This window comes from Akebia trifoliata, chromosome 14 (assembly GCF_017979445.1).
Source record: "Akebia trifoliata isolate Shusen 1 chromosome 14, ASM1797944v1, whole genome shotgun sequence".
Taxonomy (NCBI): Eukaryota; Viridiplantae; Streptophyta; class Magnoliopsida; order Ranunculales; family Lardizabalaceae; genus Akebia; species Akebia trifoliata.
In genome coordinates this window covers 7,310,588-7,331,370 of record NC_141388.1, presented here as the reverse complement: position 1 = coordinate 7,331,370, position 20,783 = coordinate 7,310,588, and the positions used below count along the sequence as shown (strand labels likewise).

At 35.1% G+C, this 20,783-nt stretch overlaps 2 protein-coding genes across 4 annotated transcripts; one reads left to right on the top strand and one right to left on the bottom strand.

The window, feature by feature from the left end:
- The first annotated feature begins 5,728 nt into the window (after positions 1–5,728).
- On the top strand, positions 5,729–11,465 carry LOC147385931 (Protein kinase superfamily protein). Its single transcript, XM_086422000.1, has 4 exons — positions 5,729–6,188; positions 6,500–7,483; positions 10,456–10,503; positions 10,652–11,465. The coding sequence occupies exons 1-4, from the start codon at positions 5,988–5,990 to the stop codon at positions 11,090–11,092; spliced, it is 1,674 nt and encodes a 557-aa protein (XP_086278126.1). The 5' UTR covers positions 5,729–5,987; the 3' UTR covers positions 11,093–11,465.
- A 768-nt stretch (positions 11,466–12,233) lies between these two features.
- MGT10 (magnesium (Mg) transporter 10) lies at positions 12,234–20,201 on the bottom strand. 3 transcript variants are annotated; one of them, XM_086422001.1, is made up of 14 exons: positions 19,723–20,201; positions 19,492–19,564; positions 19,211–19,281; positions 18,108–18,193; positions 17,910–18,000; positions 16,391–16,459; positions 15,589–15,669; positions 15,328–15,493; positions 15,175–15,220; positions 14,372–14,452; positions 13,827–13,909; positions 12,909–12,952; positions 12,624–12,766; positions 12,234–12,527 (listed from the first exon to the last, which is right to left on the bottom strand). In XM_086422001.1, the coding sequence occupies exons 1-13, from the start codon at positions 20,149–20,151 to the stop codon at positions 12,644–12,646; spliced, it is 1,443 nt and encodes a 480-aa protein (XP_086278127.1). In that variant the 5' UTR covers positions 20,152–20,201; the 3' UTR covers positions 12,234–12,527; positions 12,624–12,643. The 3 variants fall into 3 exon arrangements, 2 of the variants coding, with proteins under 2 accessions (XP_086278127.1, XP_086278128.1); XM_086422002.1 differs by having other exon boundaries at positions 12,624–12,739; XR_015171668.1 differs by lacking the exon at positions 12,234–12,527 and having other exon boundaries at positions 12,727–12,739; positions 14,277–14,452.
- Between the last annotated feature and the right edge of the window lie 582 nt (positions 20,202–20,783).

Sequence of the window (20,783 nt, the reverse complement as noted above, 5' to 3'; positions counted from 1 at the left end):
CAATTTTTGCCCCCTCCCCCTCCAATTAATTATAAGTTTGTCCCCATTAAAAGAAAATCCTGGCTTCACCTCTAACATGATCCAATGCTTCAGGGTTGTAAAGGAAAAAATTCTATGAACTTAAAAAAGAAATTACAAAATAAAGTTATTTTTCACCCTTTGAATTTTAATTCTAAGTTTGGGAGTTAGGTGAAAGTTCGGTAGCTGTCAATTTTCAAAATCTTGGATCAAATTCAAAAGAAAATTATTTTTTATTTTTTTGTTTTGTTTTTGTATTTGAGTTTTTCAATGAAATTTGGAGGGCTGTGGTGTTGGATTGCTGATGTGGTAATCTATTTGCAAAACGACTCTCAGTAAGGCTTAAAGTCTTACTATGTTAGTAAGGAAAGTGTTTCACTTTATTTTACCTATAAAACTGACTAGTGTTTCACTTTAGTAAGATAGTTTTGTGCATTTTTCACTTCTTGGATTAGTTGAAAATAGATGAAACCAAGACTATCAATGGACCAGGTTTTGTTCAGGTCTGCTGTGGATCGGGTTTGGTAGTACTATTAGGCTCGTTTGGTTCTCCGGGACAGGCTAGACCCAATTCATGTTTAGGATTGGAGTAACTTGGTAGCTAGGCTTGTCAAACGGCCCAGACCGATCCGAAAATTTTACATATAATAAATTATATGTACGTTTATAATATATAAGTAAATTTTCAAGCCGGTATGACTTGAAAATAGGCCTGAACACTTATGTGGGATCGGGTTGAGATGTCTACATATATTGCCTGGCCCAACCCAACCTGACCATTAGATGGAGCGGGCTTGGACTAATGGTCAGGTTTGGCTAGGTTATGTCAATCCAATTAGCATCAAGGAAAATTTACGATCCGGTCCAACCCAATCGATCGGGTGCAAATTCTTGGGTATGACATGAAAATTGGCCTGAACACTTATGGGTTGGGATTGGGTAGAGATGTCTCCTTATATTACCTGACCCAACCCAACCTAACCATTATATGGAGCGGGCTTGGACTAATGGTCAGGTTTAGCTAGGTAATGTCGACCCAATTAGCATCAAGGAAAATTTACAACCCGGCCCAACCCAATCGAATGGGTGCAAATTCTTAGCATTCGTTTGTGTTTGCATTTTGGAAGCACTTTTTCGTGTTTTTAGTGCTCAAAAGAATTTTTTTTTTAAATCCAAATTATCGTTTTGTAAACATTTGAGAAGTGTTTCCAACTTTTATAGAAAGCTGAAAATGGCTAAAAGTGATAAGAAACTCAGACCCAATTTTTATGAAACTTAAAACATATATAATTTTTGGACAATAATGATTTATTTAATTAATGGGCTAAAATATCCCCCACAATGCTTATAATTAAGATATTAATTAAATGATGAAAAAAATGTCAAAACATCTAATATAAATATAATTATCAATATATCAAAAAAATAAAAATAAAAATAAAATTATTTTCCAATAAAATCCCACCAAACAATAATTGCATCTGCTTCAAATACTTCTATTTCTGTGATGTTGATGGGCCTCGCAACCTATGAATGGCCCTAAATATGAATCGGGTCTAGTAACACAAGGACCTCATGGACAAGCTAGGATTTTTAGGGACGTAGAAGAAGATGGAATTTTGGGCAGAAAATTTAAGGGTTTTCAACAAGGGAATTAAACGAGGTTAAAAGTGTAATCGAAAATGAAGTTGAATATATTGAAAATAGTTTACATTAAATGTTGAAGAGCAATAAAATAACAAATTTTGGAAGAAAAGTCGAGGATTTTTTACCAGAAGTTGAAGATGAGGGCATTTGAACCGGCCCAACCTTTAGATGGACTGGACTTGGGTTAGGATTTTGGATCGGCTAATTTCATTTGAAAAGGTCAGCATATGTAAGATAAATACACTAAAAATGAAGGGCTCTTTCAAACTAGTTGCACATAAAAATTAATACAAATTATAAGTTTTTTTTTTTTTTTCGAAAACAATTATCATTTACTGCCCTTAGTACAAACAAATTGATGAATTACGCCATTGAGTTGAATGTAGGTTCACAAAGGAATTATATAACGAATTGCGGAATATCTAATTGTTTTAGTAAAAATTAATAATTATGAAATTAGATATATAACATTATAGAAAATATTAAAAAGGCGGGGTTCATTAAGTGAATTTTGCAAAACATTAAGCTAATTTATTGAAACATTAAAGTTTATTTTGTAAATTTCGATAAACTTATCGACCAGGATGTTAAGAGATGTCTTGGGTACATGAACATATGTCCATATAAGTATTTTGGTGAGGCTTCAAACTTTTTTTCCTTTAAGAAAAGGACTATTGGACCATTGAAAATGTTGGGCCACCTTTTAATGATACTAAACATTATTTTCTGACCAATAACTTCAAAATTACATAAAGGATTATAATTTCACAGATCTGCATTGAGTGTAGCAGAGATGAGGATATTGAAATGGTCGAGTGAAAAAAAATAAAAATGATAAATTTACTAGTGAAAGGTGATGATGAAAATGTAAGACTAACCCCAATAGATTAGATGATTGGTTATATGTGCAATAGAAAAGGTTCTTACTCACTATAAGTAGAAAACAAAGAAGACATAACAGATTTAAAGACATTTGAATCAAACACAACCATATATATATATATATATAGAGTAGTGATAATCTGACTACCTCACGTGGCATACTCAATCGACTACCTGACGTGACAAGTTTGGGAATCTTAGATTTGTGCTCTCGTGATACATGGTTCCCTCGAGATACACTTTTTATGGGAAAGTGCTACTGTGTGTCCCGAGAAATGCAGATCTACGAATCCTGAAGTTGTCACATCAGGGTAGTCGATTGAGTTTTGCCATGTGAGTGCAGATCTAGGGTTATATATATATATTAACTCATCATATATTTATATATTTTGTACAATCTTCACTTATTTATTTTTATTTCTATCTATATCGAGAGTTTTTTTTTTATCGGTAAGTTGGGGGATATCTATTTTGAGATTTAATCATGTTTAGCTTGATGGGTAACCAATATCTTATAAGGGACCACATTAATAATTAGGTTTAATAAAAACGTAAAGATATAGAAATTAATGGAGATGTAATCAATGAAATTAGTACCATCTTGATAAAGTGGAGGAGACGACGAGTACTATTATTGATGGACTTGATGCATTGCAAAGGAACTTTTTAAGGTAGTGGCTTCCCATCAAAATAATAATAATAATAGAATAAAATTAAAGAAATTATTTAAATGAGAAGTACAAAAGTTCAAATATATTTTATGAAATTAAATACTAGATTATCAAAAAAGAAAAAAACATGTTCACGGAATGTGTGTAACAAGGAATGGGCTATTGGACTAGATAAATGAGACTTCAACATAATAAATTAGAAAAAGGAAAGACAATAGAGGAAAAAAATAATTCTAAAATCATAGATTTCTTCGGGATACACAATTACACATATTTATGAAGATGTGTAATTATGTATCCCGATGAAAATTATGATTTTAACACATGCCATGTGAGAGTATGTGAAAGGGAGAGAAGGGAGGGGGGAGTTAGAAAATCATTATTTTTTTATATATTATCTTTTCACTTCTCTTCCTTTTTCAATACAGTCGTGATTTTTTTAAACCCCCTCCCCCTCCCTCTCTCACATATTCCTCTTTACTCTCCTGACATGATATTTGTATAGAATCATAAATTTTCTCGGGATACATAATTGCACATATTTTATGGGGATGTGTGGTTGTCTATTCCAAGGAAAATCTATGGTTCTATGCACATGTCAAGTCAAGAGAGTAAGAGGGAAGTCGGTTTATAATTATTCTTTTCAATAATAGGTCTTCAAATTTATTGTCTTTCAATTTCTCTTACTTTTCTAATAATAATATCTCTCCAATTTTATTGCCTTCCTCTTCTATCCACTTAATTTCAAAGAAGATGCTTGTGCATGTGGGCACGGACAAACTCTAGTGTATATATATATATATATATATATAGAGTCGGGTTCCTGCGACACACATTGCGACACACATATAGACAACGTGTTTGTCTTATATGGGCAAAAATGTTTGGAATGGGCTGATTTTTTGTGAGGATGATCTCTGTGATGAGGGGATCATCCTGGCAAAAAATCATCCCATTCCAAAACTTGTAACCCCATCAAAATTGATTTACAAAAATTGGACGGTCTATAATTTTTCAACAAAAATTGGACGGTTTAGAAGTTTCATAATGAGCTGATTTTTGGCAAGGATGATCTCCTCACCACAGAGATCATCCTCACAAAAAATCAGCCCATTCCAAATATTTTTGCCCATATAAGACAAAACACGTTGTCTATATGTGTGTTGAAATGGTTGTCATTTGAACCTAACCATATATATATATATATATAGGGAGCGGTTCGGCAGTCCTAAAGTTTCCAAGTTTGGTGCCAAACATTTTTTGTAAATCACTTTTGACGGAGTTAGAAATTTTGTAATAGGCTGATTTTTTGTGAGGATGATCTCTACGATATAGGGAACAGTTCGGCAGCCCTAAAGTTTGCCAAGTTTGGTGTCAAACATTTTTTGTAAATCACTTTTGATGGGGTTAGAAGTTTTGTAATAGGCTGGTTTTTTGTGAGGATGATCTCTACGGTGAAGAGATCATCCCCACAAAAAATCAGCTCATTTTGAAACTTCTAAGTCTAGTTTACAAGTTGAAGAATCATGGACCGTCCAATTTTTGTAAATCACTTTTGATGGGGTTAGAAGTTTTGGAATAGTCTGATTTTTTGTGAGGATAATCTCCTCATCATAGAGATCATCCTCACAAAAAATCAGCTCATTCCAAAGCTTCTAACCCATATCTTGAAAAATGTTAGACACCAAACTTGGTAAACTTTAGGACTGCTGAACCGTCCCCATATATATATATATATTAACAAAAAAAAAAATAAAACATGATTCATATTAAATTCTTAGTAAATTAGTAGTACACGAGATTTTAGGTTCAATAGACTTGTGGAAAGGGAAACAGTTGAAACAATCTCGAGAATCCATCACATATCCTTAAAATATATCTTGACTGTTGTATTTCATTGTTACACTATTAAGATTGCGAGTGCATATACGAATTCATTTTCAACAAGTGTACCGATTCCAACCCTTTAATAAAAAAAAACAATTCAAATAACATCATTATTATAGTAGAATTAGGATCGTCAATGGATCAGGGTCAATCCGAGATTGATCTGATTTTCGAATCGAATAAAATGTCACTCCAAGACTTGATGGATCTAAGTTCTTATCTATTGGCAATACTTAAATCACCAAATTAGATTCGACGGCATTTGGATTGGATTTCGACCAGATCAAATCCAATTGATGTAAAATATTTGAGACTTGATTGATCCAAAATCGATCCTTTTTATTAAGTTATCAAAATAAGATAGTTATCGGATCGGATGGACCTGATTCTAGGTCTGATCCGACCCACTACCACCCTCAAATCTCAATTAATGTAGTGGTCCAACAATTTTAATAATGTAGGTAACACCGATGACTGCCACGCGGAAGCCCAAGAGTTTCATAAGAATCCACCCTAATATAGGGAGCTTAAACTACAGGTCCACGTGTACACGATCCGACCCGGTCACTGTCACCCGGTACGCGGTGCAACATTCAGAGTCCCAGTCCCAGCAAAATTAAGTAAGAAGAGAGAGAAAGAGAGATGCTTTGTCCTTTTCTATTTCTTCAATTCCCCGGCAAGAAATCTTGCTGTAGTTGACAAACATAAAAACTCGAGAGAGATTTGTGGTTGTTTTTCCCCCCTTTTTAACCTCCTAAAAACCCTAATTTTCTTCTTTTTTTATCCCAAAATCTCTAAATCGATCGAACATTCTGTTTTGGATTTCAACAAGAAAAGGATCAAATCGTTAGATTTAACAGATTTGTTATTTTTGGTTCTTCAATGGAGGACTTCGACAAGGATGATCGAAGCGAGAACAGTGAGTTTACATCAGAAGACGAAGGAACAGAGGATTATAGGCGAGGAGGGTACCACGCAGTCCGAATCGGAGACACTTTCAAGAGCAATCGCTACGTTGTACAAAGCAAACTCGGTTGGGGCCATTTCTCCACTGTTTGGCTTGCTTGGGATTCTCAAAACTCCGTACTTCTCTCAACACTTAAACATCTATGTTCTTTCATTCTTATTCTTGATGTTTTTTTTTTTTTTTTTTTTTTTTTTTTTTTTTTTTGTTTTGAAATTTTGATAATTTTTCAGTTTACGAGTATTATATGTAATTTACATGGAAAACCCAATTTTTCTTATCTTTTGTTTGGGAGATTTCGTTATTAGTTCATCTTTCTCATCCCAAATAACCAAATTAATATTAAATAATGACCATAAATTGAGGGAATCTTCGATCATTATATGCGTTTTTCATTCATTGTTGTTAATCTTTTTTACGTGAATTATAGAGATATGTAGCTCTAAAAGTCCAAAAGAGCGCGCAACATTACACCGAGGCAGCATTGGATGAGATAACCATACTTAAACAGATCGCGGAGGGTGATAGAGACGACACAAAATGTGTTGTTAAGCTCTTGGACCATTTTAAGCACTCGGGGCCAAATGGGCAGCATGTTTGTATGGTGTTTGAGTATTTGGGTGATAATCTTCTCACCCTTATTAAGTATACTGATTATCGGGGGATGCCCCTACACATGGTTAAAGAAATTTGTTACTATATTCTAGTGGGTTTGGATTATTTGCATCGCGAACTCTCTATCATCCACACCGATTTGAAGCCGGAGAATATCTTGCTCTTGTCCACGATTGATCCATCTAAAGATCATAGGAAATCAGGGGCACCTCTCGTTCTTCCGAGTAGCAAGGATAAATGTGCATCCGAGTCTGAGGCAACAAAAGACATTAAGAATTTGAATGGGGATTTGACGAAGAACCAGAAGAAGAAGATTCGGAAAAAGGCGAAACGAGCTGCTCAGGGTTGTGCTGGGAAGGAAGCTTCAGAGGAAACTGAACCGGATGCAAATACAGCCCGTGGAGTAGATTTAACTAGTGATGCAAAATCCAATGTTGATGATATTGAATGTCAGTCCACTAGTTCGAGTAGCAAAGGTAATTTGTTGGGTGTTGATGGGGTAAAGGATGGTCGGCAAGAAAATCAGCGTCATAGGAGGGGAAGTCGACCCATGAAGCAGAAACTATTGCAATCGATCGAACTCAAGTGCAAATTGGTTGACTTTGGGAATGCCTGTTGGACGTATAAACAGTTCACAAATGAAATTCAGACAAGGCAGTATAGGTGTCCGGAAGTTCTTCTTGGATCTAAATACTCTACTTCAGCCGATCTATGGTCCTTTGCGTGCATTTGTTTTGAGTTGGCAACTGGAGATGTTCTCTTTGATCCTCACAGTGGTGACAACTTTGATAGGGATGAGGTATGGATATGTTGCTTGTTCTCTCAAACTCTTGATTACTGTATCTTTTTTTTTTTTTAATGTTATATTTATATTATCTTCCATAAACTGCTTGGCCTTATCTTTGGGAAGTTTTTTTTTGCAACAAAGTTGAATGTTAGGGAGGTTATAAATTTCTAATTTATTTAGGAATAACTGTTTCTGATGGTAAGTTTTCAATTTAAAATATTTCCAAGGGTCAGGATCCCTTGACTCCTAAGAATAACTCGTGAAAAAAATACATGTCCCAACCCTTTAAATGCAAAATCCAATGGTTGAGATTTGTCATCGGGATAAGTTTCTCCAAGATTTGTGTTATCAAGATACTTGTAACATTGGATTTGTGTTATCAAGATTTGTGTCATCAAGATACTTCTCAACCATTGGATTTTGTGTTTGAAGGGTTGGGATCACATGTTGTTTGCACAAATCATTCTTAGGAGCCAACGGATCTCAACCCTATTTCTAATAATCAATGAAGGACCCTTGTTTTGTGGTGATGGTGGCAACAATTTCTGCTGAACCCTGTTTTGTTAAGGGTACCATTGTGCACCGCAGGGAACTGTATTTATTGGATTTGTACATGGGCAGTTCAGGCTTCTAAAATGTCAAGGTACTGGGTTTCTGCCGTAGTGACACTGACACAACACGTGTTTCAGTGTAAGGTATAGATACTAGATATCTATGACGGTGCCTAGGAGAAGCCTGATTGTAGACTTATGCACATATATGTTACAGTATAAAAATTTACTATCATTGAATTGTAAGTTACTTACAAAAGAATTAGAAAAGAAGTAAATAACTTAAATAAACATAAGTAAGTTTTTATTAGATGGACAACTATCAGACAATATGGTTGTGTACTTGTGTTTGAAACCTTAATACAACAAACTATGGAAGACAGAACATACTCACCCTCTCTTAGAAATCATTTTTAGGTTATTAAATAAAGGTAAGAATTTGTATCTGGATGTGAGTACAAATTTGTATTGATTGTTTTTTTTTTTGACATACTTATAAAAACAAAAAATTGAAATGTCAAAAACACTAAAAGCTTCATGTCAGATTTATGTAATTATTGCATGTCATAAATGAGCTCAAAGACACGTGGCACCTCGAGATACAAACATTGGGCAACCAAAATTCTTTATACCAGAAGTCAGGATATTTAGTCCCTAGTTCGGGAGATTGTCCAGTCCTTAGTCAAGAGGCAACTCATTCCCTAGTCGGAAGGCAATTCAGATCTTAGTTGGCTGTAGAATTGATGACCAATCTATCAAAATTATGACTCTTGATAATGATTAGTTAATCAACCAAAAGAAAGTTCATGGACTTAACATATTTCTTGCCACATTCATTGTCTTAGGCATGTCCTACAGAGATGACATTTCACCAAACATCAAACCCTCTATAAAAAGGGATAGAACTCAAGGATGAGGAACTTTTGGGCAATATGAGGATGGAGCATTTTGGGGAGAAGATTTTTGATAGGGGATTTTGGGGGGTTAGATTGAGTGGCTAATGTTTAATGTTTTAAGAGATGATTGCAATGGTTTCTCAATTGATGTATGCAGAGGGATGAAAAAATCTAAATTGTAGTGGGCAAAAATCTTGATACATTGATGACCACCTGAATTTTTCTCTATAGTAGTAAATAGGTGCTTATCTATAGCCAACTGATCTAACTCTGAATGCACCCAAGAATAAAGCATTATGATAGGCAATGACTATAAAAAAGCCTCACTACCTTGGAACTGCACTTCTTAGAAACACTCAAGGAGTGGGTAACAAGGATTCAGCTTCACATCTAAAGACAATGTATTACATGGTTATAATGATTATACCATTCATCTCTTAGAGATGGGAAGTGCAATTTTCACTTGAGCATTTCACATATACTATCACCCACATGTTACTTACTTAAGCCCTCTACACTCTGACTCCTTATTGTTACTTAGACTCTTACCAACCATCACCTATTGGCTTACTTATCATGTGATATTGTCACTTGCTTAGTACTTCTCACCCAAAAAAACAGAAAAGAACCAAAAAAACCATAATCAATTGCTTAGTGACCTTTTGGGCACAAATCTATACCATAATACTCGATACCTGCCTACCTACCTATCCTTAATGATTTTTCTGAAGCTATGACTTAACTTGATTATTAATAGAACACCCTCTTAATTGATTCCAATAATGGGACCTACTTTTAGTCACCCCCAAAAGTCTAGTAGTCTCTTTGGTTATGGTTGCATTTCTAGTAGTTCAATCTTCTTCCTTAATGAGGAGGGCCCTTCCTCTCATTTGGTATGAAAGTGAAAGAGCATTGTGTTGTTAATCTAACTTCTAAGTGCAACAAAACTTGAGAATTCCCTGTATAGAGAGGATATTTTGGTGGGCCTTCCACACGAGTTTGTTAATTCTCGATCTGGTGTAATGATTGTTGTGCCCTGGTGTATTGAGTGTGTTAGGCAAGTTTGACCTATTCAGCTCTGTTCTTTTAACTAGGCTTTTGCCGTTGGTGTTCACCAACTTCTGGCAATGGTACAGCAGGACTCTTCTTGATAGAACCAGATTTCTTGCATAGATTGTATTAAGAGCAGATATTTGTTTTTTGTCTTTTTTTTTTTCTTTCATAGATTATGAATGTTAGTAGCACTAAAGGAGTGAGATCAAGGTTGGTGAAATGCTTTTTGCTTAATGACATTTTCTGCAATTGTTCAGGTCATGCTTTCTAAGCAATTATAAATGTTTGGATTTGCATTCCTTGTAATTACACATATTTCTTTTATTTTTGTTGAAGGTAATATTGGTGAATTTATGTGAGTACTTTTTTTCCCCTTTGAGACCTCACAAATTTCTGTTTTAAGGGTAATTCTAGAATATAAGTCCATGTTTATTTTCTTTAAGGTGAATAGATGATTGACTAGTGGTTTTTATTTCTTTTACAGGACCACTTGGCACTGATGATGGAGCTTCTTGGGATGATGCCACGCAAGGTGATGGGATTATTGCTTCCACTCTCAAAATTCATTTTTAGATGCTTTTTAAAAATAAAAACAAAAACTTTAACCATCATCATCATCTTCAAACTTTGTAAAAAATTTTGTTTTCCATTGATTTGGTCCACAAAATTTCTTTTTTCAGATTGCATTAGGTGGTCGGTATTCCCGAGAATTTTTCAACCGATATGGAGACCTGAGGCACATCCGCCGTTTGCGTTTCTGGCCGCTTAATAAGGTACTCGTCGAGAAATACGAATTCAGTGAGAAAGACGCAAATGAAATGGCTGACTTCCTGATTCCCATACTGGATTTTGTCCCTGAGAAGCGTCCGTCGGCAGCCCAATGCCTTCTCCATCCATGGATGACTCCTGGTCCTCGGTTCCTTGAACCGTCTGTGCCTGCAATTGAGACTGAAGCTAATGATGGTGGTAATTCTGAGAAAGGGAAGAAAGAGAAGGATGAGAGGGAGGCAATGGAGTTGGGCATGGGGAATATTGCCATTGATGGGGGTTCAAAGCCAGTTAGAGATCTTAAACCTAGTGGTAAACCCTTCAAGGCAGCCTTTAGTAGTTCTTCTAGGTAGTGTTACGGCATTATGCCTTTTCCCCCACATAGCTTTATCCTCGGCAGCTTGAATTCTAGTGAGGAATGATTGCTTCCCTAATATAGATTTGAGATCTAAATTGGCCTGGATGGGTGTGACCTGAAAAGTCCTGTTTCAGTGTGGTTGAACTGGCCATGTTCAAACCCGTTAGATGATTCAGATTGTGGAAGAAAAATTCCTTCTCAAGTATTCTCATTTGGATCATCGTCACTGCCCTCCTCCTGAGGATAACAGGTCGAATTTTGTGTTTCTTGTACAATTATCATTCTTGCCTGCTTTGGAGAGATTCATGTATCACATACATTTCATGGAAATAGTTACTGAACATTCATTTGAAGCTTTTCTTCCTTAACCCCTTTTGCCATTATTGTTTGTTTGTGTGAAGCTGTTAAGTGGTGTGCTCTCTGTCATATTGACACTTGGATTCATATTCTTTTGAAGTTGATTCCTATCAGAAGGGTTAGCTAGTCTCAATGTGCTCCGATGAATTCGGAATGTTAACTTGCCACTGCCTGATATGATTTTAAGGTAGATGTAATAGTATTGAAGGTCATATCAATTACATTGACAGAAAAAAAATACAGAATCGAATCATGACTGTCCATGTTTCCTTGGAGCAAGTCTTTTCCAAGTGTTGTGGCATTTGAAATGCCAGCCAAATCCAAAAATTGGTATTTGATGGCTGACTCAGTGTTGTTTATCCCTTTTTTGGGTGGAGATACCCACTCCTAGAGTTGGAGAGATCTAAGCTTGATGTTGCTCTATAATTATTTTTAGACAAAGTATTTCAAAAGTTCTTGGAGGACTACAAGTACTGGTGTGCTACACAAGGCCGTTTGGAGTTGAATATAGGTATGGGTTGTACAGGCTATTAGGGTGATTGTCTTTAGGATTTAGGGGACTTTCAGTGGGAATCAATTAAAGGGTATTAGGTGGGAAAATTATTTCAGTTAAGTGTTGGAGAGAACATTTTCCCTTGCAGGGAAGAAATCATCATGGATAAGAAGAAAATTGGATTTCAGGGGAGATGCACAATCGAACACCTAAAACTCGCATTTTCCATGGGAAATTATTTTCCCATTCTGAATTATGTTATACAATCAGAAACCCTTTTCACCACTAACAAGGAAAACCAAGCATCTGCTAGTTCGCATTCTTTTTTATCTTCTTTAAAAATTTACACAAATTGTATGTTACAGTTGTAGCATACACTAGCAATGCATTTGTTGGGCACACACTCGTTACACTGTTGAAGGTAAATATTTCCACTTAATTCGGAGCATCCAAGTTGTTGCCCAATTAAATAAAAGTCCGCCTATGTACAATCAAATCATACTAGAGATGGTAGTGCCAAAAGAACATTTCTGATTCTTATTTACCCCGTTGATCAGGTACCAAATACACTAGCTATCATCTGTAAACAAATCCGAGTCGAGCATTAGTTTTAATCACCTTGAAACTAAACCATGTAATAAATTTAGAAAGAATAACTGTAGCGAAGTTCACACACCTTAGAATCACTCCAAAAGTCTATAATATCTTCCTTGCTTTGAGATAAGAATACATAAGAAAAAATGCAGCGACAGCACCAGCAACTATCCCAGCTGTTGTCAGCCAAAATGCGAACTGTACCAAGGAAAAGTTCATGGCTGGCTAAAAACAACCAATACAATATTATGCTACTATGAACAACATGGGCAAAATGGTACGCAGTAAGTTTGATGGTCTGTTAGGTAGGGCCAGCTTTAGAGGACAGTATCTATACTCGAAATTGTTAAGAGTTGAGAGAATGTACCACATGCTCTTCAAGATAGGACTTCAAGTTCATCCCGAATATACCTGCAACCAGAAAAACAAGGGTTTGGTATGGGGACTCGCATAATTGAATTTGTAACATATCATTATAGTACTTCCGAAGGATACTATCAATTGATGACATCTTTAAGAGACATTCGAGAAGAGAGAAATTGAATAATTTAATTAGAACTTGAGACTAACTGAATTCTTTCCGCCTCTTTTTGAAGATATTGATGCAGATATTGGATTCTAGATATTGTAGTTGTGAAATAAGGAGAGAGCATATATTATTAAGAATAAAATTGAAGGGCTGGCAACAAAAAATAAATGAATTGTGTTTAGTGACTCAATCACAAGAAACTTTAGTTTGTGTCATTAAAACAGATCTATGTTACCTGGTTCGTCGGTTCGAATTCGGGTTCGGAGTTCGTGGTTCACCAATCTAAAATGAACCCGGTTTGTAGGGGTAGGTAGAGAAAATTTGTTTTCGGGTTCGCTTTGGTTTTTTGCTAGCTTGGTTCGCTGGTGCATTTATATAATTCAAGTATACAAGTTATAATTACAATTATAATATTAAAAATTCTAAGAAATAAATTAGTAAAACAATCTAAATTTTAAATATGAATAATGAAAAAAATAAAAATCAATTTAAAAAATATTTGGTTCACCGAATTTCGAGCTTTGGTTTGCCGAACCCAACCAAAATTCGGTGGGTTCGTGGTTCGCTTAGTTTTACGAACCCAGTACGAACCATAACAGGAACTGGTTCGTGGTTCGGACTAGTAGAAACAAAATATTTGTAAATTATATAACTTGCCTGTAGAAATAGAAAGAGCACAAATCCTATAAGTTGAAACAAAATATGGTGTTTTTATTGGATGATCGAGATTTTTGGGGTTCTGGAGAAAAGGAATACCTGCTACTAGGGCCCCAACTCCTACACAGAATGTCCCGACCTGGAGAAGTAATTCCACTCTGCTAACCTCAAGCCTTCGTGAGCTGAAAGCCCAGAAAATGTTCCATCACATACATGCCTCAAGCCATACAAGGAAGTTTCAACACCATTCACTTGTAGTTTCAACACCATTCACTTGTTAGACCAAAAAATTTATATCTAAAGATTAATCACTTCACATTTTACCTAAAGCTACAGGGAGCTGAAACATGTCCTGCTTAGTAAATCCTTTAACTTCCATAAAAACCTATATGATAATAAGTTTTCTCTCATGGAACCTACGGAGATCTAAAGAGGGTTCCTAAATGGTCTATTTTCCTAATATGGTCAAAGAACATAAGCATTTAGACTGACATTCTCATGGACAGAACTTGTAACACTAACAGATCAAAAGAAATACATTGTCCAGACCTTAGGTTGACAGCAATAGAATAAGCATTTAGACTGACATTCTCATGGACAGAACTTGTAACACCAACAGATCAAAAGAAATACATAGTCCGGACCTTAGGTTGACAGCAATAGAATCTTCCATTTCCTTGGCCGAATCAAGAAGTCTTTCTGCATGACCATGACAAGATTCACATCTGCAAAATAATGAAACTAGTCATAAAAATGTATTTAAAATTAATCATAATAATTTTTCAATACCACTTCATATTTTCACATGAACGCTTTTTAGAGAATAATCTTAATTTTTACTTCCCACATTGACATCTATAATTAATCAATACATAACTTTGAATAGGCTTACATTTACATGTCTTTTAACATTTTACCATTTAAATATTTTCAATTTTTTTTTTCTTTTTGGTTGCTATTATTATGGTCTTTTAATCATCTACAGGAAATGTTATATTTCCATGTACTGCAGAAGGATTTGAAGATCCAGACCTTAATGGAGTATATGACTCTGATCTGGTAAAATGGTGGAATCAGATTGATGTGGCCTAATAGTTGGGAAGGCCTACGTGATGATGTAAACTAACACTACATTATTACATAGTATATATTTTTCATCATAATTGATTAATTGTGAAAAAGTGTTGGTTTAGCAGTTTATCCCAAGCTGGCCATGTTTGAAGGTAACATATGTTCCTCTGCATCCAAACATAAACTTTCTGTGGCATACTTATCAGGACCATGCCTGTTCCCCAAACTCTAAAGGAATGGAAATTGTAAGATTTGGTAAAAACCGAAGAAATAAGATACTTCCACATGTTGTTGAATGAATTCTCAAAATACGCAGCGAACTACCATTTTTTACAGAAATTTATTTTTACTAAAGTATAATTGACCAGGACAAAACCTTAGAAGGTAGTTCTCCAACAGCATTTCAATTTCTTCCTCCTCCTCTGCAAATAACAAAATCAAATGTAAATCTAAGCCATATTTACCAATTGACAAGCATATCTCTGTCTCTTGAGTAGAGGATACTGATCATGTTTTTCTATAAGAATACCTTCAGCAATCTGTTTTTCTATGGGAACAGAGCATTCCATGTCACTGTTTCCTCTACTAAGAGTGCAGTTTCTTCCCATGATACATATACGGCGTATTTCGTGGGGATCTTCCAGAAGATCAAGCAGCATTTGCTTGAGAGCACCTGCCCGTGAACCTAATTCAACCTTCCACACAAAGAATCAAGCATCCATGTATTACTCAATGCCAAAAATTCAGAGTTTTGTGGATTGTTCTAGATAAAATGACCAGTAAACCGTACCAATGTTTGTTTACTTAGACGAAGTTGCTCCAATGCGTCAGCTGTCAATCGGTTGGGTAAAACTTCATGTAATGCTTCAACCTAAAACATAAAAGGAGACTGCTAATTGAATAAAAGTAATAGATTCAAGAGTTATGTCCTCAAACCAGACATACTATCATAAACTTCCACAGTGAACAACAAATGAATTTTTTGTTTTTAAATTGTCCAATTAGCTTTTCTGGTAAGAATTTAATGATGAAATGGTCTGGCGAGAATCTAAATCCTTGAGGCTACATCTATAGTTTCTATTCATAAACATTTCAGTGCAATAAAATAAAAAATACAAGTCATAGGTGAAGAAACAAATGAATTCCACTGATTTAAGAATCAAATCTGAGACTAATCCTGCTAAATTTACACTTTCCAGTGTTATTACTTGATCCACCAGGAGATAAGGGTTTTCTGTAGGATGATTAATAAATTTTAAATAGTACATACACACACACACACACACAAGTTGGTATGTCACAAATCTAAATGTTAAAGACAACAATTTCTACAATCAATAAGTCATCCCTTATCAAGACAGGCAACTTTTATCTGAAATCTTTCACTTTTGCAATGTTCTTTCTTAAAAAGGAGAAGAAAAAAGAAGTCAGTCCTTCAGGATACTCTCAAAGAAAAGTGGATCCCACCACCAGTAATAGAAAACACATTCAGCAGGTTGTCACCCTTCTTTTCCAAAAGGAAGCACATTAAAAAATTGGAAGACAATGCTGCAACAGAAAGAACGAACATATACTCACTATGTCATACTCACACGAGGTTCCACAGCCATTAACTTATGCTCCAAACGCTGTATTCGTGAAAGCAGAGCAGCTTCAACAACCTTAAAAACATAGTTGGAAGTCAACAGTGGATAACAAATAACTGGTTCCACGATTAGTTTCATAAACTTGTACAGGAGAATTCATAGTTGATTCCCATGGATAGAGTTGTTGAACACTTGAACTTAAATTTCTCCATATAATAGATTAAAAAAAGTACTTCCATTATATCTGAATTTTCCTTGTATAAACAATATTACCAACCATGTAGAGAGTGATGACATGAAAATTTTAATTTCTTATTCTCGTGAACAATCATAAATAACAAATCCCAGAGTTACTCTGGTTCAAGGTTATTCAGGGTATAGAAACCAGCCAAACAATAAACATACTGGGCATACATTTGGCTTGTGATAGCCGTATTTGCCACCTAAATATATTTGAAACCATGGTTTTAAAACTCGTCCGAGACTGAGACGTATCACCCGAGTTAACTTGGTATCAGAGCTGAACGAGACCAACTCACAAAGTCACTTTTTTTTACTGAGATTTAGGTCTCACGTTCAATTTTTTGATTTGTCTTACGAGACGTCTCAAACGTATCGGAAAACTCGTCCGAGACGACTCGGTATCAGGCCTGGATGAGACGAGATGCAAAACCGAGTTTTAAAACCATGTTTGAAACAGACACAGGAAGATCACCCCAAAAAAAGGTTGTGAAGAGACATAAGAAATGCAACAAATGTATTGACTATTTGACAAGTGTTAAAAATGATGATCAAGTAACCAAGAAGGAGAGCAGAAGATAGGTAGGTATCCAAGAAATGCTTAACATACCAAGTTACATATTTGAAAAGACTTCATTGGAAAACAAGCGTCATGTATAGGAAGAAATAGTTGTTCATGAACCACTTCAAAATCTTCAAAATAGGATCTGTGAAACGAAACAGGTATTTGGCCTTTTACCAACTCTTTTCTTTCTTTTTTTTTGGATAGGAAATGGATTAGTGGTTAGGATGGTGAAATTGGGTTCAGGAGGGTCTGAACCTAGGATGTGGGACTCTCAAGAAGTTACATGGGTAGTATAAATTTGAGGAAAGCTGAAATGACTGAAACTATGTCACTTCCTAGTTAAAGATAGAAGAGAGAGGAGATAAATAAAATTTTACCTTTCTTTTAAATAAAGTTTTCTTTTGTTACCACTATCATCGTCATCTACACCTTATCCCAGTTACTGTGATTGGCACCAAGAATCCTATTTCACTATTTAACTCTATCAGGAACGACATCTTTGATCCAAATGCCAAGTTAGAATTTAGTATGTCTACAGTAAAAGCAATAATTGTGGATGATTTCGTACACTGGGGCTCCAACATTCGATCGAATATTCGATATTTTTCACAAATAGGCTTCCTATTTATGTCAAGCGCACTATCTAAGATAAGCTTAGCAGTTTTAGAATAAACATATTTTAGATATGCCAAGCAGAAATTTAAAGAACGAGCAACTAACCTCTAGCTCAAATGGAATTGACGGTCCTCCATTTATGTTTTTTGGGTTTAATCGAGGTAGCAAATGATCCAGAAAAGCTTTTCCTCCTTTACTACAGATTTTCAACAGGTATAACCAGTAAAATTTGCCAGTATAAAAGAGACAATTGCACCAAAGAAAGCTTATAAATTTTCTACAATTTGATAAGTTAAGAATTACCGATTATAATCAAAGATAAGAACGTGTTCTTGCATGGCGATTGCTCGTAATGAGCCAAGATTCAACAGAATTGCATGCTCCCGAATCTATCATAAGAATTACACAGCTAAAATACTGCTAAAATGGAAAATAAATTTCATCAGCCTTTAATGTGAGGTGTTCCGAACACCCATTGTTGGCAGAATGGAATGTCTGAACATAATTTCTATGCATATTTATCATCTATGGAAGAACTTACAGCATTCAACAAAATCTCAGTTGTTGAAATACCAAAAAATCTAGTAAAAAGTGATGACTCAATAAAAAGGAGAGCTGCTATTGGCACCCAACTTTTACTTATTACACCCCAATTAAAAATAAAAAAAGTGAACAGTTGAGATTAAGTCAAAGTTGGGGTGCTGATAGTCTCTCTCTAGGTGTAGGGTTTTATATGAGCCTAATCCTAATGATAAACAACAACTGAAATTGTTTAAAAGATTGTTATAATGTTTTGCAATGTTTATTAATAACTTGACCCAATTTTTTGTAATTTTTGAATTGTGTGTTTTAATTTTTAATTGGGATGTGAGAATAATTTAAGAAAAAATCTTGTCCGAGTTGTCTCGGTATCATCCACCAACGAGACGAGTTGACAAGTTGTCTCAAAGACATGGTTTGTTTTAATTCTAAGGGTTATTATTATTATTTTGTTTAATCTTGTCTGAGACAACTCAATCTTGTTCATGGACGATACGAGACGTCAAAACAAGTTTTAAAACCATGATTGGGATATAACATGGTTTTACATCTCGTCTAAGATCAAGACGACTCATCCGATACGTCTTGGTATTGTCCACCAACGAGACGGCTAGACAAGTCAAACGTATCCGACGAGATTTAAAACCATGGTTCATTTGTTTCATTGTTGAACAAGATGACTCAAATGTATCAGAAAACTCTTTCAAGACGACTTGGTCTCGTTCATGGATGAGACCAGATGTCAAAACGAGTTTTAAAACCATGGGATATAAGCGTATTAATGTAACCATAATAGCAATTACCCACACAAAAAATGATGTAAATCTAAAGGATCTGAGCCAAGAACTAAAGATTTGTCACAATACCAGCAAAGAAGGCACTGAGTTTCTCAGCCACAATGATGGATCCACGCTCCGAATATCTCGAGGACGAAGACCTGATGTTTATAATGGAAAAAAAGAGGAACCTCAACTCATGGTTACCAGTCTTGTAAAATACCAAAATCACGATAGATCATAAGAGTAAAAAATTAGTAATGCTGAAATCTATTCTCAACAGGTTGACATAGTAAATCACATTTTTTTTCCCAACAAACTGAAAATTTCACCTAACTAAAGATTATTTCTACTGGAAATCGATTACTCACCACTAGACTTCAACAGTTGCCTTCTATTAATTTTTCTCGGAGACATCATTCCATCCGACTTCACTTCTATCACCTAAAATTCACATTTTTTATATACAATTTAAGAATAAAAAACCTAAAAATTTCTCCAATACGCATCTATTAAACAACGAAAATGAAATCGAAAACTCGAAAATCCATAACAGAAGTCTCGCAACACACCTAAATTACTTTAAAGAACAAGTAAAGTACCTCATAAACAGGTTCTCTGATTCCAAGAGAAGGAGAATCTGTTGGAGATGTCGATAGTCTATGAGAATTGATCACAGAAGTCTCTGATTCTAAACCATGATGATGATGATCATTGGAGATGTGATCTACCTTGTTGCCCTTCCACTCATTAACTTCGCCTTCGCTTTCGCTTTCGCTGCTTAGGGTTTCTTCGTCCCTCCATCCCTTCTCTGTAGATTTCGTGGAACATCTCACACTTGATGAGAACTTGGCTTTGATTGGAAATACAGAATTGGTGCTCTTTCGAACTGAAATGTGGTGAGATCGTGGCCATGGTGGAGATGATGATCGAAAGAGTGGAGAATTTACGAGCTCAGAGAACAAGAAAATGGGAACTTCAGGAAAAGGAGAGAATTGTAGGAGATGGAAGTACAAGGGCGAAGTAGTCATTGTGAGCTGCTTCTGCTCTAGATCTCGTGCTCATGCAGCGAAACCTTCTTCTTGTTGATAAGATTATTAACTAAAATATTTATTTATCTTAAAATATAGAGATTCTTTTGGCACACCCTTTTTTTACTTACAACACACCCAACATTTTGAAAACTAATCAATTTTTAATTGAAATTTTTCGGAAAAAAAAATGTACAACTTTTACAAAATTCTGATTCCGATCCACTATTCATTTTAACTACCAAAACACATTTTCAAGCAAATTCATTAGTAGGGGTGGAGCCAAGATTTTCTTATAGTGAGGGCAAACTATGGTTAATCACTTAATTGTATAGTTAAAGAATTTAAAAATAAATGATTTTAAGGAGAAATTCGGAGATTTTATTATTAGAAGTTGAAGAAATAATTATTTAGATCATTTTCAATTAGTATATGAGAAGGCTTGGTCAAAAGTCAATGTCATCAACAAAAATTTGAAGGGGGGGGGGGGGGGGGGGGGAGCCCTGTTTATTGGTAGATATTGTAATTTAAAATGACGATTTCTTTGATGAAGAATAACGAACTTATTGATAAATTTAAAATATAAATATTCTCAATTTTAAAGTGATGATCTCGTTCATAAAATAGTGACG